Source organism: Cavia porcellus, unplaced genomic scaffold (genome assembly GCF_034190915.1).
Source record: "Cavia porcellus strain 051 isolate PalLab524CR breed Dunkin Hartley unplaced genomic scaffold, mCavPor4.1 scaffold_3, whole genome shotgun sequence".
Taxonomy (NCBI): Eukaryota; Metazoa; Chordata; class Mammalia; order Rodentia; family Caviidae; genus Cavia; species Cavia porcellus.
In genome coordinates, this window is record NW_026947486.1 from 83,303,980 (window position 1) to 83,321,078 (window position 17,099).

A 17,099-nucleotide genomic window follows, 5' to 3' on the forward strand; every position below is an offset into this window, starting at 1 on the left:
TCTTTGGCTTCACTTTTACATCTTCACAAATTGCCCTCTCAGGGACACACTTCTTGGCCTCCCAGGCCCTTTGCAATTGAGGTGGAAGCCATCTTGCCCTCAGAATTCATGCATTTTCCTTGTATCTAAAATCAGCACCATGTGGATGCTGCCAAGGTTTGCTGCTAGCTGGAGCAGTAGCCAGACTTTTCTCTCTCTTGGCTGTAGGGGTCAGTTGCCTGGATGGCAGGGCTCTGTTTTTCTGATTGTAAGGAAAAGCTTCTCTACATTGCTGCCATTCTGGAACCTCATGTGGCCTCTGCCACCATTCTGGAGCCTCGTGTGGCCTCCATCACCATGCTGGAGCATGGTCCTCTGCAGCTTTCTCCTCTGAGCAAATTCTTTTATCTTTCTGTTTCTCTTCAGCAATCAAACTCTCAACTCTGTCTTTACAATCCACAGCATTCCTGGAATTTTCCTTCTGGCCAAACTTACAGTATTGCAAATTATCCTGCTGGGCTCTTTGCTCTTGATTTGCAACATAAAGCTACAATAGCCATGCCACAGATTCAATATTCCATTGCTTTGTAATTTCCTTTTCTAGATTAATCAGTCCATTGCCCTTTGTTTCAGCTCAGGCAAAGTCTCTGGGCATGAGCAAAATGCAGACAAACTTTCTCTCAAGCCACAACATACATCATGGGGAGTCCAACAACCAATGCAGTCCTTCTTCCCTGCAGAAACCTCCCAAGCTTGGTCTTTACCGTGAAGCTTTTTATCAGTGTTAAGGTCTTCTGAGCTCTGACCAGAATCTCCATGACAGAACAGCCTAGGCTGCTCCAGCTCTATGCATCAAGGTGATATGTCCAAACCTTTCCAAACTCTCCCCACAAGCCATTTCCAAAGCCTCTTGAAAAACATGGTCAGGTATAGACGCAGCAAACGACCTCACTCCTGGTACCATATTCTGTCTTACTTCCTTTTTACTCATTGCTGAGACAAAATACCTGAAGCCCAAAGTTGGGAAAGGAAAGGTTTATTTCTTTCAGTTTTTGGAGGTTTCAGTCCATACTCAGATGGCTCCAAGGCAAGGTGGCATGGCAGAGCTGCAGTTCATGGAGGATGCAAACAGCAAGGCAGGAGCCAACAAAAGAGCAAGACACACCTTCTCTCTGCCATTACATTACATTCTGGCTCCACCCCTATGTGGGTGTAGCACTGACACCGTCAATCCACACACTAGACAATGAACCAATCACAAATTCACAATGCAAACTTATGAGGCCTGGGGGCCACAGACGTAAACCATGACACCAACAGACTAATAGCGGGTGCTGTTACCGATATTGCTTCAGTGTTTTTTGCAAAGCCAAAATGAACGATATCAAATGGTATATACTTATGCAAGCTTGACTTTAGCAAAGGAAACACTTAAATGGTCATTTATCTACTAATGATATGTATTGCATATTTTGCAGAATTATCTTTGTATACTTTTCAGGTTTTTATTATTTTACATATAATTCAAAAGTTAAAAGTTATATAAAACTTTTTAGACAAAATAGTCAATTTGATTATGGCTTCTGCATCAGTTAGAATCTTACCAGGAAACAGAACCTCTCATTGTTTTGAGAATCTACTTAGAGAGGGATAAGCTGGGCTAAGAGTACTAATAAGAGATGTGGTGGTTCCCTGTAACCAATCACAGTAGGAAGCCATTATCCCGCACCAGGCCTGAAGAAGCAAGGAAAGAAAATGTTATTAATGCAGTTTAGAGTAAGTTAGGTGTTGTAGAAGAGAGACTATCTTATGACAACTGTGAGCATAGTAAGACAAAAGGAAAAGGATGGATAAGGATAAATATACTGACTTCCTTTCTCATACCTGCTCTTTCTCCCTGTTTCAAGCCTCTAATTTGATGCTGTTATGCTATTTCCAACCAAGTAGAAGAACCGAAGTCAAAGATACCCAGCTAGAGTGCTCCTCTAATACTTTCAGTAGCCTTTCAAGAGGGCAGATGAGGCTATGCAAGGTTAGAGCGTAATCTTGAGGAAGGGAGGATAGGGACAAACAGAATAATTATCACCGTCCAAGACTGAAAAGCATTGTGTATTTTTTGGAACACTTTTGAACTTCAACTATTAAAAAGAAAAATTTACTAGCTTTGTTTTTAACGCACTACTCAGATATCTCAGGTTGTGTAACCTTGAAATTTTAGTGGCTTCCACGACTGTACTTGGAGGCCCTGGCAGTTTAGGTGCGAGCTGTACTGTAATAGTGGTCCGTAGTGTCCATGACAGGCAATAACACACTATCCTAAAAAACATTGACCTTGAAGATGGAGACTGAGGAGCTGTCATATGATCTAGCAAGAGTGCTTGGCCAAGGTAATTATGGAGTTGTATACGAAGCTATTGTCAGAAATACTTCCACAAAGGTTGCAATCAAGAAAATGATATGCAAGACACCTGAACATTCCGAACTGGCCCTTCGGGAGCTCTGGTCTCTAAATTGCATCAGGGGCCAGCATCCTAATGTAGTTTTTTTAGAGGAATGCATCGTGCAAAAAGATGGAATACTGCAAAAGATTACACGAGACTATAGTGCTCCATTATACTTAGGGCTGGTAGAAAGCTCACTAAAGGGTGCAATTGCTTTTTATCCAAGAAGTTACTACTGTGTATGGTTCGTAATGGAGTTTTGTGAAGGTGGCGACATGAACAAATATCTACTATCTAGGGAGCCTAATCGCAAAACCAACAAGAGTTTTATGCTACAAATGAGTAGTGCCGTAGCTTTTTTGCACAGAAATAAAATTATACACAGAGATCTAAAACCAGAAAATATCTTGGTTTCACCAAGCAAGCTAGACAAAAGTGAATTTGAACCTACAATAAAAGTGGCAGATTTTGGTTTGAGTAAACTTTGTGTGCCCACTCCCCAGAATCCACATGAACCTGTAAATCTAAACCAATGTTTTATTTCCACCCCATGTGGAACCCAATTTTACATGGCCCCTGAAGTTTGGGAAGGCCGTTACTCGGCAAAGACTGACATTTTTTCCCTGGGCGTTATTATCTGGGCAATGCAAGAGAGACTCACCTTTTTCAATCATGAAACCAAAAAAGAACATTTAGGAAGCTACATCAAGAATGGAAATCATGTTGTCCCAATTGGAAAGGCACTGAGAGAAAATCCGAATCTGGAGCTGGAAATTCCTTCAAAGAACAAACACATGAATGTAAGAATCAAGAAGCTGATTAAGCAAATGCTAGCGGTTAATCCTCAACACCGTCCAGATGCCGCCGAAGTGGAGTTCAGACTGATGAAAATGTCATACAGAGATAGTCGCTGAAAAATGTGATGCGATTTACAAATATTTGCATGACATGTATGTTGCTTACTTAACATCAATGCAACACTATGGATGAAAAAATAATAAAATCTGTCTCCATATTCTAAGCACTTATATTTTATTGTACAATGTCTTTTTCTTTACTTTTCTGCATCCAATCCATCTCTTTTATTAGTATATTTTAAATGTGTATTACTAATGTAGGTATAAATTTTTAGATGGTCGTTGGTAGAAGGTTGGCAGGAAAATTCTCTAAAAGACAAGAAAAGAATACAATTTTTTGGAAATGTCTCAAGTATTGTAGACAATCCTTGTAAGTATTAGGCATTGCCATGGGAGAAGCTTGAATGTTGGTAATGCAACCTTTGAAGTTCTGTAAAGAAAACATGTACACATATACTTATGTGCCTATAAGTATTTGAATATATGAATTTTTCATTTCATACAAAAACTGCCGCTGCTGTTTAAATTATTTTTACAGACTTGAGTTTTAGAGATTATTGGTGAAATCAGTGGTGAAAAATAAACCTCCCTCATTTTCCTCCCTGTCTCTTTCTCTAATGAAAAACACTGTTTTTGTAACAATATACAAATTTTTTGAAATCATCATTTTGGAGGCTTTATAATTTTGAGTAATCATAACTGAAATTGAGCCATTCAAAGCTGCTAAAGTATGTTTGAGCTCTTCAGTGCTCTGTATCACTGATGCTACTTACTTTTGTCACTTTGTGTCAATAATGACAGTAACAGTTGTCTTAATTATCACCTGTTTTTAAAAACAGAAGATGATTCATATGCACCTTGTGAAATGGATAAAATAGTATGGCATCAACTATCATTCCAATAGAAAAGATAATGATTTTTAAAAATCATTTGGTACAATTTATGTCAAAAATTGTGAGACTATTATTTCTTTTGTAGTCAGTTTAATTTTAAATATATGATCATCTCCACTTTTCTTGTACATGCACATAGTTAAAATCTAAAGAAGAAATGTTTTCCTGGAACACAACATTAGTGTTTGAACTGAAATAGACTTTACATTTTATTTAGGTTAATCTTGCTAAAACACTAGAGTCTGAAAAGTCAAAAAGGAACTAGAATATTGAAATTATAGATAGGTGGAATAATATTCTTGGGTTCTTTTGAATTTCCACAACTTTTAGAATATTACTACTATTTGTTCCCCATTTAAAGTATCTTCAGAGGAAAACTGAAGATAAAAAATCAAAAAAAAATTGGAGTATGAACATTTCTGCACCATATATTAATGTGGAAGTTTAAAATTTGGACTGGATGGTCATATTGAAATAAAACTTCAAAAAGAAAAATGTAATATATATTTAATTTCACTTTCAATCTTTTAAGTGTAAGAATTCTTTTGTTTTTTAATTTATTTAAAGAGAAAAAAAACATAAAAAGGGCACAAGTAATATAGAATTTCAAAAAAATAAACAGTAGGAACTCACTAGTTAATAGATTACATATCGTCACCTTAGAAATAGTTGTTCAAGTTACAAAATTAAAGTATACAAAGTAGACATTCAAACAGTGAGACTGCAAACAATTCTGTTCAATGATCCAACAAAAAATCAGTAATATGGTTATGTATCTTATACATTTAAATATACATGTGGTTATATCCTTTAGAGCACTTTCTTTTTTTAAAATTTTATTTAAAAGGACAAAGAGAAAAAACAAAACAAAACAAAGCAGTGTAAGGGTACAAGTAATACAGAACTACAAAAAAAAAAAAAAAAAAAAAACAGTAAGAAATCACCGGTTAATAGATTACATATTATCATCTTAGAGATAGTTGCTCAAATCACAGTATCAAAGCATACAAAGTGGACATTCAAACAGTGAGACTGCAAACAGTTGTGTTCAGTGATCCAACCAAAAACATTAATATGGTCAGCTATTTAACACCCCTAAACATACTTGCAGTCGTATCTTTAGAGCAATTTTTCCCTCTCCTTTTTACAACAAAATTTACACATTTTGCGTTTTATTACTCCTTATTCCTTATTACTTTTTTTGGAAGAGAATAAAGTCAAATATGGCAAAATAAAGCTGTCAGTCAAAACCAAGGATAGACATAGCACATGATGTAAAACAGAGTACAAGGTTATCAACAATGGTTATAAACAATGTCTCTTGTTTCCTTAAAAAGAATTGTCTATCTCATTATATATTATAAAGTTGAACAAAACAGTAGAGAACAAGACCAATAAAACTTAAGCATTGTAAACATTACAGGAATTCCAAAGGAGACAATAGTCAAACCAGACTGGGCATCTTAGTGAATCTTATTGCCTTCAAAGTAGTTGCCTATACCCTCAAACTTGATACTGTCATACAGAATGGAACAGAGTCTAATCAGTCAAAACAAGATCGTGGGAGTATTACAGGCCTTCAAAACAAGTTAATAGGAAATCAAAAAAGGTACTATAATATACCCTGCTAATTTTTTAAATTTTTCCCCTTAATTAAAAAAACATAAAAAATAACTAAAAAATTTTTTAATGAATAAGGCAGAGATTGAGATAAAACAGGACATAATGCTATAACAATACAGGTCAAAGCATGACTGTTTCAGCAACCTAGTGGTTCATCACCAAATAACCCGACTTAATAGTAGTTATCATAGTGCCTGTCTTTTTCCTTGAAATATTTGAATAAAACTTCATATACTTTAGCTTCAAATATTGCCATAGCAAGAAGCCCAGAATAAAGCCTTTCCAATTAATAAGTGAAAACTTTATAAGGCTTCAAGGCCACATAATGGGGAATCACGATTACCACATATTTTTATATATTTGAATCATTACTTACATTAGGGAAACTATTCGGTATTCATACATGTGAGATTGATTTATTTCACTTATGAGTATGGTCTCAAGCTGCACCCATTTATTGATAAATATCTCAATGTGCTCCTTCTTTATAGATGAATAATACTCCACTGCATAGAAATACCACTACTTTTTTATCCATTCCTCAGTTGATGGACACTTGGGTTGTTTCCAAGATCTGGCGATTACAAATTGTGCTGCTATAAACATAGGTGCACATATATCACTGTGGTATGATGCTTTCAGTTCTTCTGGGAATATGCCTAGAAGTGGAATAGCTGGAACAAATGGGACTTCCAATCCCAGCTTTTTGAGAAATCTCCAGACTGACCTCCACAAAGGCTGCACCAGTCTACACTGCCACCAACAGTGTAGGAGAGTTCCTTTTTTCCCACAGCCTTTCCAGCATTTGTTGTTGTTGGTTTTCTTGATCCTTGCCATTCTTTCAGAAGTGAGATGGTATCTCAGTGTGGTTTTAATTTGCATTTCTCTAATGACTAATGATGATGAACATTTTTTCATGTATTTATTTGCCATTTGCATTTCTTCATCTGAGAAGTGCGTACTCATCTCAGATGCCCAATTTTGGATTGGATCTTTGAATTTTGGGTGTCTCAGTTTTTTTAAATTCTTTATATGTTTTAGACAAGAGTCCCTTGTCTGAGAGGGAGTTCACTAAAATCTTTTCCCAGTTTGTGGGTTTTCTTTTTACCATGCTGGAGATTTGTTTTGACATGCAGAAACTTTTTAATAAGAAGTGGTCCCAGCTATTGATTCTGGGAAGTATTTCCTGTGCGGTTTGAGTCCTGTTCATGAATTCTCTACCTACTCCTATGTCTTCAAGGTTTATACCCAATTTGTCTTCCAATAGATTTAGTGCTTCTGTTTTAATATTCAGATCTTTGACCCATTTAGATTTTAATTTAGTACATGCTGATAGACATGGGATTTAGATTTTAATTTAGTACATGGTGATAGACATGGGTATAGCTTTAGTTTTCGGCAAATGGAGAGCCAGTTTTCCAGCACCATTTATTAAAGAGACTGTTGTTCTTCCAGTGAACCTGCTTGGCTCCTTTATCAAAGATAAGGTGATTGAGTGTGTTTGTAGTTGTGGTTGTATCTTCTAATCTATTCCATTGATCTTCGGCTCTGTTTTCATTCCAATACCATGCTGATTTTACTACTGTTGCTTTGTAGTATAACTTCAAGTCAGGGATTGTGATGCCTCCTGCTTTGTCTTTGCAGCTTAGAATTGCCTTTGCTATTCTAGGTCTCTTCTGGTTCCAGATGAAATTTAGGAGTGATTTCTCTAGATCTATAAGGTATGTTGATGGCATTTTTATTGGGATTGCATTGAATCTGTACAACCGTTTTGGGAGAATGGCCATTTTCACAATGTTTGTTCTTCTTATCCATGAGCAAGGGATGTCTTTCCATTTTCTGAGATCATTTTCAATTTGTTTTTTCAGTGAATTGCAATTTTCCCTGTATAGGTCTTTCATTTCTTTCATGAGAGTAATTCCTAAATATTTCATATTTTTGGTTGCTAGTGTTAAGAGTGTGACATCTCTTATCTCTCTCTGTGATTTTTTGTTAGTGTATAGGAATGCTATTAATTTTTGAGTACTGATTTTGTATCCAGCCACATTACTGAATTCATTTATTGTATCTACGAGTCTTTCAATGGAGTTTAGGGGGTCTTCTATGTAGAGTATCATGTCATCTGCAAACAATGATAATTTAACTTCTTCTTTTCCTATATTTTACCCCTTTTATTTCTCTCTCTTGCCTAATTGCTCTGGCTAGTACTTCCAGTACTATAATAAATAGGAGTGGTGATAAAGGACATCCTTGTCTTGTGCCTGATTTTAAAGTAAAGGCTTTCAATTTTTGGCCATTTAGTATGATGCTGGCTGTTGGTTTGTCATAAATGGCCTTTATTATATTGAGGTAAAGACCATCTATTCCAATTTTCTGTAAAGTTCTTATCATGAATAAATGTTGGACCTTATTGAAGGCTTTTTTCCGCATCTATAGAAATGATCATGTGATTTTTGCTTTTGGCTTTATTGATATGGTGCATTACATTTATTGATTTATGTATGTTGAACCATCCTTGCATTCCTGGGATGAATCCCACTGGGTCATGGTGTATAATTTTCTTGATGATTTGCTGCATCCTGTTTGCCAATATTTGATTTAGGATTTTTGCATCTGTGTTCATTAGGGAGATCGGTCTATAGTTCTCTTTTTTAGTTGGGTCTTTCTCAGGTTTTGGTACTAGAGTAATATTTGATTCCAGGAATGACTTAGGAAGGATTGCTTCCCTTTCAATTTCATTGAATAGTTTGAGGAGTGTCGGCATTAGGTCTTCTTTGTATTTCTTGTAGAATTCTGCAGCAAATCCATCTGGGCCTGGGCTCTTCTTTGTAGGTAAGGACTTAATTACATTTTTATTTTCATTAACAGAGATTGGGTTATTCAACAGTTTTACATCCTTCTGATCTAGCTTTGGTACTTCATATGTTTCTAAGAATCTGTCTATTTCTTCTGTGTTATCAAACTTTTGAGAGTAGAGGTTTTCGAATTAGGTGTTGATGATATTCTGTATTTCTATTGGGTCTGTAGTGATTTCACCTTTTTCATTTCTTATTGCATGAATTTGAGCTGTTTCTTCCCTTTTTTAAATAAGGTAGGCTAGGGGCTTATCAATTTTATTTATTCTTTCAAAGAACCAACTCTTTGATTCATTGATTCTTTGGATTGTTTTCTTAGTCTCTATTGCATTGATTTCTGCTCTGATTTTTATAATTTCCTCTCTTCTTTTGGCTTTGGGCTTGACTTGCTCTTCTTTTTCTAGCTGTTTGAGGTGTAGCATCAAGTTACTTATTTGTATTCGTTCTTTTTTCCTGATGTGGGAACTCAGTGCGATAAATTTTCCTCTAAGGACGGCTTTAATTGCATCCCACAAATTCCGGTAAGTTGTATCTGCATTTTCATTTTCTTTTAGGTGTTGTTTAATTTCTTCTTAAATTTCTTCTGTGACCCACTGATAACTCAAGAGTGTGTTATTCAGTTTCCATGTGTTTGCGAGATTTTTGCAGTATCTTTTATCATTAATTTCTAATTTCAGAGTGCTATGATCTGATAACATGCAAGGGATGATTTCAACTCTTTTGCATTTGTTTAAATATGTTCTGTGAGCTAATATATGGTCTATATTAGAGAATGATCCATGTACTGCTGAGAAGAATGTGTATTCTGATGTTTTTGGGTGGAACATTCTGTATATGTCTATCAAATCCATTTGTTCGAGGTTGTGATTCATTTCTGTTATTTCTTTGCTCATTTTCTGTCTGGTTGATCTGTCCCTTGGTGTCAATGGCATATTGATGTCCCCTGTTACAAGTGTGTTTCTGATAATTTGAGTTTTCATTTCTGTTAATAGTTGTTTTATATAACTGGGTGCTCTGGAGTTTGGTGCATATATATTTAAGATAGTTATCTCTTCCTCTTGGAGTTTCGCCCTTACGAGTATGTAGTGACCTTCTTTGTCCTCTATGGTCATTGTTGGTTTAAAGTTCACATTGTCTGCAAACAGAATGGCTACTCCTGCCTTTTTTTTTGGGTTCCTGCTGCATGAAGTATTGTTTTCCATCCTTTGACTTTCAGTCTGTGAGTATCCTTCTGGGTTTCCTGTAAACAGCATATGGTTGGATTTTGTTTTTTGATTCATTCGGCTAGTCTCTTCCTTTTGATTGGTGCATTGAGATCATTTACATTAATGGTTATAACTGTTAAATGCTGGTTTATTGTTGACATGTTATCTCTCTGCTGTTGCATCTTTATCTTTCTGTTCTGTTTAATTATCTGCTTTGCTTAGTGGTTTTTTCCTTTGTGTATCTGAACTGTCTTTCAGTATTTTTTGCAGGGTTGGTTTTGTGTTCATGAAGTTCTTAAGCTGTTCTTTGTCATGGAAGTATCGTATTTCCCCATCAATTTTGAATGATAGTTTTGTAGGTTACATCAGTCTAGGTTGGAAATCATTTTGCTTTAGGATCTGGAATACTTCACTCCATGCTCTTCTTGACTTTATTGTTTGTGCTGAGAAGTCTGCTGTGATTCTGATAGGTTTTCCTTTATAAGTGATCTGTCTTTTCTCTCTGACAGCTTTTAATAATCTATTCTTGTGTTGGATTTCTGGGATGTTGATTATTATATGTCTGGGTGTAGTTTTATTTTGGTTATGACTATTTGGAGTTCTATGTGCTTCACTGATCCTGATGTCAGTTTCTGATCTCATGCTTGGGAAATTTTCAGCTATTACTTCTCTAAATATCCTCTTGACATCCTTTATGTTGTCTCCTTCTTTTTCATTAATCCCTATCATTCTTATGTTATTCTTCTTTGCATCGTCTTGCAGTTGTTGAATTGTTGTTTCCTGATTCCTTGTTATTTTTAAAAATTCTTTCCTTTCCTGTTCACTAGCTGCAATCCTGTCTTCAAGGTCTGAAATTCTATCTTCACTTTCATTAAGGCGGTTTTTACAACTTTCAGTGGAGTTTTTTATTTCCTGTATATCTCTGTGCATCTGCATTATGTATTCTGTTTGTTTCTTACATTGCTCGTCTATGGATTCTATCTTTTTGTTTAGTTCCTCTAATTTTTATCTGTGTTTTCTTTAGATATATTCAGAGTCTCTTTCATTTCTTTTATCATTTCATCTTTTACCTGGCAGATTATTTTGAGTTTGAATTTCTTTAAAGCTTCCTGGAGTTGCTTGCTAATTTCAGTAGCTATTGTGTCCAATATTTGAGGTGAATGGCATATATTTTCTTTTATATACATTGCTCCTAGAGTTTCTTGAGATGGGCTGGAGGTTTGAGGTTGTAATTTGGTCTTTTGTTTTGTCATTTTCCTATATTTCTGTGTTTCAAGTGTTATTTGAAAGCTTCCCCAGGGTCTGTTGGAAATCTCCTTCTATGTTTGCAGCTCCTGAGACTCTGGCACCCCACCACCCCAAGGCTCTGGGCCTGCAGAACCAGTGGCCCTCCTCTGCCTGCCCAGAACCCTGCAGCTCCAGACAACCTGGGCCCCAGGGACACTGTGCCCCCACCTGCCCCCCGGAAGCTTCACAGCTCTCCAAGCGCAGCTGGGATGTGGAGGCAGATGTAGCTGCCTCAAACCCGCCTCTCCACTTCACTGCACCTGGAAGCCTGGAGGGTCCCAAACAATCTGGGCTTTGGGAAGAGTGTGCTGAGCACTCACCACTGGCCGTGGTGCCTCTCAAACCTGTGATCCTCCCCTGCTTGCCAAGTCATCCACAGTCCTCCAGACACACAGGGAGGCTGATGCAGGCACCCCAGACCCACCCATCCCCTCCTCTGCACACCGATGGTGAGGTGTGGGAGTCCCAAACAGGCTGGGCTCAGGGGATAGCGTGCGCCCGCCTACTTGTTGGAAGCTCCACAGTTCTCCAAGTGCAGCCGGGTTGGGGAGGGGGATGTAGAGGCCTCAAACCCACCTCTCCACTTCACTGCACCCGGAAGCCTGGAGGGTCCCAAACAGTCTGGGATTTGGGCAGAGTGCGCTGAGCACTCACCACTGGCCGCGGTGCCTCTTGAACCTGCGATCCTACCCCGCTTGCTGAGATATCCACAGTCCTCCAGACACACCATGGGGCCGATGCAGGCACCCAGATCCGCCCTGCCCCTCCTCTGCACACCTGTGGTGAGGTGTGGGATTCCCAAACAGGCTGTGCTCAGGGGATAGCATGCACCTGACTACTTGTTGGAAGCTCCACAGTTCTCCAAGTGCAGCCGGGATGGGGAGGCAGATGTACAGCTAGAGCACTTTCTTTTGTTCTCTTTTTTACAATGACAATTACACATTTTGGGTTTCATTACTCCCCCAGTTCTTATTACTTTTTTTGAAGAGAATAAAACTAAATGTGACAAAACAAAACCGAGTCAGTCAAATCAAAAGGGTGGACATAGTACATGATGTAAACACAGAATACAAGGTGATCAAAATGGTTACCATAATGCCTCTTTCTATCTTAAAAAGAATTGCCTATATCATCAGTTATTGTAAAATTGAACAAAACAGTACAGAATAAAAGCAATAAAACTGAAACATTGGAGATGTTACAGGACTTCAACAGAAGAAAATAGTCAAACCAGAATGGGCATCAAAGTGAATCTTACTGTCATCAAAGTAGTTGCCTATACCCTCAAACTTGATACTATTAAGCGAAACAGAATAGAGTAACATCAGACAAAACAAGATGGTGAGAGCAATACAGGGTGTCAAATCAAGTTAATAGGAAATCAAAGTGGGTTACTATAATATATCCTGCTATTTTTAAATTTATTTTTCATTTAATTGCTACTAATCTCTTTTGGTTCATCCAAAACAACAGTTATGCTTTCATTGTTTGATTGTTTTTTGTGTCTAAATCTTGTAACCTGAATAAGTATTTCTAAGAGAGCAATATGCAATATATGAATTATTGTTAATATCCTGTTATTTTAAAAATTCTGTATCATTTCTATACTTTTTCTGCTTTATTATTAAAAAAAGGAAAAATAAAAGAAAAATATGAAGGGACTATGTGAAATCAATAAAGCACCGGCTGCATGAGGCAAAGAAGAATAATTGAAATTTGATTGGAGTCAAAGAAAAAAGAGATAGCACTAACTGTATATATATATATATATATATATATATATATATATATATATACATGCAGAAAACTTCCCTGGTAGGGAAAAAGAATCTGGCATACAGATAATTGAAGCATGCAAAATCCAATTAACCATGACCAAAAAAATTCTACAGACAAGCATATCATAAACAAGATTCCAGAAATTCAACATAATAATAGACTCTTAAAAGCAGTTAGGCAAAAGAAACAAATCACCTATAAAAGAAAGCCTGTCAGAACAACAAAGGCAGCACAGGAAGCACTACAATCTGTGACTTGATATCATATTATAAAGCTACTCTGATAAAATCAGCAGTGTACTGGCAAGTAAAAAACAAAAGGCCTGAGGATCAGTGGAACAGATTAGAAGATGCAGACACAATAAAATCACTCTGAGCCACATACATTTCTTTTAAAAATATACTCTTTATTAATAAATTGCGGTGGAAAATCTGACTCTCTACATGTGAAAAGACTAAGAATAGACTTGTGTTTCATATACTAAGTCAAAGTCAAAATAGATCAAGTATCTAAATATTAAAATAGACATTAAACTTGCTGGCAGATAGAATAGGTAAATCCTTTGAAGACATCTGTGTAGGCAAAGACTTTATGAATAAAATCCTAATTGCATGGGAATGTCACAAAAATCAACAACCGAAATATCGTCTTATTAAATAGATTTGTACAGCAAGAGAAATCACCAACAGAGTGAAGAGATAACCAGTAATGTGGCAAAAGTGTTTTCCAGCTGTTCCTCAGATAGCTGGATCTGCAGACAAAGGATCACTTCTGAGAATACATACAGAACACAAAAATATCAGACCTCCTAAACTTAAAGATACAGTCCAAAAATGGTCATTTGACATGAACACACACTACTTCAATGAAGAAATGCAAATAGCGAATGAATATATGAAAAAAATTTCACTGGTCATTACTGAGATGCAAATTAAAACAACACTAGGGTTTCATCTTATCCCAGAAAGAATATTTATTAATCAAGAAATTAATCAATAAAATGTGGGAGGGGCTGTGGGGAAAGAAGAATCCTATCCAATGTTGGTGGAAATGCTGGCTGGTACAACCACTGTGGAAGTCAGTGTGAAGAGTCTTCAAAAAACTAGAATTGGAGGTCCTATTTAACCCAACTATTCCCCTTCTGGTTATCTTCCCAGAAGAATTAAAAACATCATACCACAGTAATATAGGTGCATCCATGTTTATAGCAGCACAATTTATAATAGTCAGATCTTGGGAACTGAGGGATGGATAAAGAAGATGTGGTATTTCTATACAATGAAATACTTTTCATCCATAAAGAAGGATAAACTGGACATTTGAAAAGATAAATGGAGGCATCTTGAAAACATACTCAGTGAAATAAATAAGACAAGCATGTGTAAAAATTGTATTGTTTTATTAGTGTGACAGGCTGTATATATATATATGTATATGTATATAAAAATAGTTAAGATAGTTATAATACTGATTGCTCTGAGTTTACTGAAGAGAAGGATTTATGCTGGTATTTTTTGGATTGTTTCAGGTCAGGAATTGAGATGCTTCCTGCCTTGTCTTTGTTGCCCAAAATCGCCTTTTATATTCTAGGTTTACCCTGTTTCCAAATAAATTTTAGTGGTGTTTTCTCTAGACCTGTAAGGTATATTACTGGTATTTTGATTGGGATTGCATTAAATCTGTATAAGTTTTGTTAATTTGGCCATTTTCAAAATGGTGGTTCTTTCTAACCAAGATCAAGGAATATCCTTCCAATTTCGAATATCTATTTCAATCTCCTTTTTTAAAGTAGTGTAATTTTCAGCATATAGATCTTCTACATTCTTGGTTAGGTTTATTCCAAAGCATTCCATTTTTTTAGATAGTATTGTGAAAGGTGATATGTCCATGATTTCTCTCTCAGTGAGTTTTTTGCTTGTGTACAAGAGTGCTATTGATTTTTGAGTGTTGATTTTCTATCCAACTACACTGCTGAATTTGTTTACCTCTAGTAGTGATTCAATGGAGTTTTGAGTATCACATCATCTGTAAGTAGTAATATTTAACTTCTTCCTTCCCTATCTTTATTCCTCTCTCTTATCTGATTGCTCTGGCTAATATTTCCAGAACTACATTGAACAGGAATAGTGATAGTGGACACCTACATCTTCTTCCTGATTTTACAGTGAAGGCTTTCAGATTTTTCCAGTTACTATAATGCTTGCTGTTGGTTTGTCATAGATGGCTTTTATCAGATTGAAGTAGATACCATCTAGTCTGAGTTTCTGTAGGGTTTTTATCATGAACAAGTGTTGAACTTTATCAAAAGGTTTTTTCTATTAAGATGATCATCTGATTTTTTTATGGCTTTGCTGATGTCGTGTATTACATTTATTGATTTATGTATGTTAAATCATCCCTGCATTCCCGGATGGTTATTATGTATTATCACATGGTTGATTATGGTTATTATGTATGTATCACATGGTTATTATGTATAATCTTCTTGGTAATTTCTTGCATTCTATTTGGCAGTATTTTATTTAAAATCTTTGCATCAATGTTAATTGGAAATACTGGTCTATAGTTCTCCTTTTTGGTTGGATCTTTCTCTGGTTTTGGTATCAAGATAATACTTGCCTCCAGAAATGACTTACAGAGGACTGATTCCTTTTCAATTTCATTGAAGGATTGAAAGAGTATTGATATTAAATCTTCCCTAAATTTCTTGTATAATTCAGCTGTAAAACCATCAGAACCTGGACTTTTCCTTGTTGCTAAGTTTATAATCATATTTTCAATTTTAATAGGTGATATTGGGCTATTTAAAGTTTTTGCGTCTTCTTGATTGAGTTTTGGTAATTCATATGTTTCTAGAACTATATTCATTTCCTCTGTGTTTTCCCACCTAGAGTAGAGATTTTCAAAGTATGTTCATGATCCTTTGAGTTTCCATGGGATCTGTAGTAATTCCTTTCTTTTCAGTCATTATTGAGTAAATTTTAGTTTTTTCTTTTTTTCTTGATAAGATTGGCTAGAGGTTTATAAATTTTGTTTATTCTCTCCAAAAAGAAGCTCTTTGATTCTTTGTACTGTTTTTTAGTCTCATTTGCATTAATTTCTGCTCTGATCTTTACAATTTGCTCTTTTCTATGGGCTTTGGGTTTGACTTGCTCTTCTTTTTCTAGAAGCTTGAAATGTAGTATTAGATTGTTTATTTGTGCTCATTTCATTTTCTTGAATATATGTATAATACATATTTCCCTCTTTGGACCACTTGCATTGTATCCCACAGATTTTGGTGTGCTGTATCTGAATTTCCATTGAACTGTAGGTATTGCTTAATTTCTTCTTTAACACAATCATTGTTCAGAAGGTTGTTATTTAATTTCCATGTATTTATCCAGGTTTTGAAGTTTCTTTTGCCATTAACTTCCAGTTTCATTGCACTTTGGTCAGATAGTATGCATGGGATAATTTTAATCTCTTTGCTTTTACATAAGAATGTTTTATGGGCTAATATATGGTCTATTTTGCAGAATGTCCCATTTGCAACTGAGAAGAATGTATATTCTGATGTGGTTGGGTGGAACACTATGTAAACATCTACTAAGTCCATTTGCTGACAGACTTGATTTAGTTCTGTTATTTCTTTGCTGTCTTTTTGTCTGGTTGACCTATCTCTTTGTGACAATGGGGTTTTAAAGTCTCCTATTGCAATTGTGTTCTTGCATATTTGGTTTATCATGCCCATTAGTATTTGTCTTATATTGTTGGGTGCTCTTGTATTTGGTGCGTATATATTTATAATTGTTAGTTCTACTTGTTGAATTTTTCCACTGAGAAGTATGTAGTGACCTTCTTTATCTCTTTTAATTATTTTAGGTTTGAAATTCTCATTGTTTACAAACAAAATAGCTCCCCTTGCTTCTTTCAGGGTTCCTGTTGCATGGAATACTGTTTTCCATCCCTTGACTTTTAATCTATGAGTTTCCTTTTGGGTCATGTGTTTCTTGCATGCAGCATATTGTGGGATCCTGTTTCTTGATCCATTCTGTCAATCTATTTCTTTTAATAGGTAAATTGAGGCCATTTACAATGACAGATATAGATGATATGTACTGACTCAACTTTGCCATGTTATGTTCCTTCTGTTGGTTTTCTCAAGGTTGTCCTTCTTTAATTGATTGCCCTGCCTTGT

At 35.9% G+C, this 17,099-nt stretch overlaps 1 protein-coding gene across 1 annotated transcript; it reads left to right on the top strand.

Moving 5' to 3' along the window:
* Nucleotides 1–2,133: 2,133 nt before the first annotated feature.
* On the top strand, nt 2,134–3,334 carry LOC100718749 (serine/threonine-protein kinase PDIK1L-like). The gene has a single exon (XM_063245577.1). It carries the CDS (start codon nt 2,318–2,320, stop codon nt 3,332–3,334), a length of 1,017 nt encoding a protein of 338 aa, XP_063101647.1. The 5' UTR covers nt 2,134–2,317.
* Nucleotides 3,335–17,099: the final 13,765 nt, after the last annotated feature.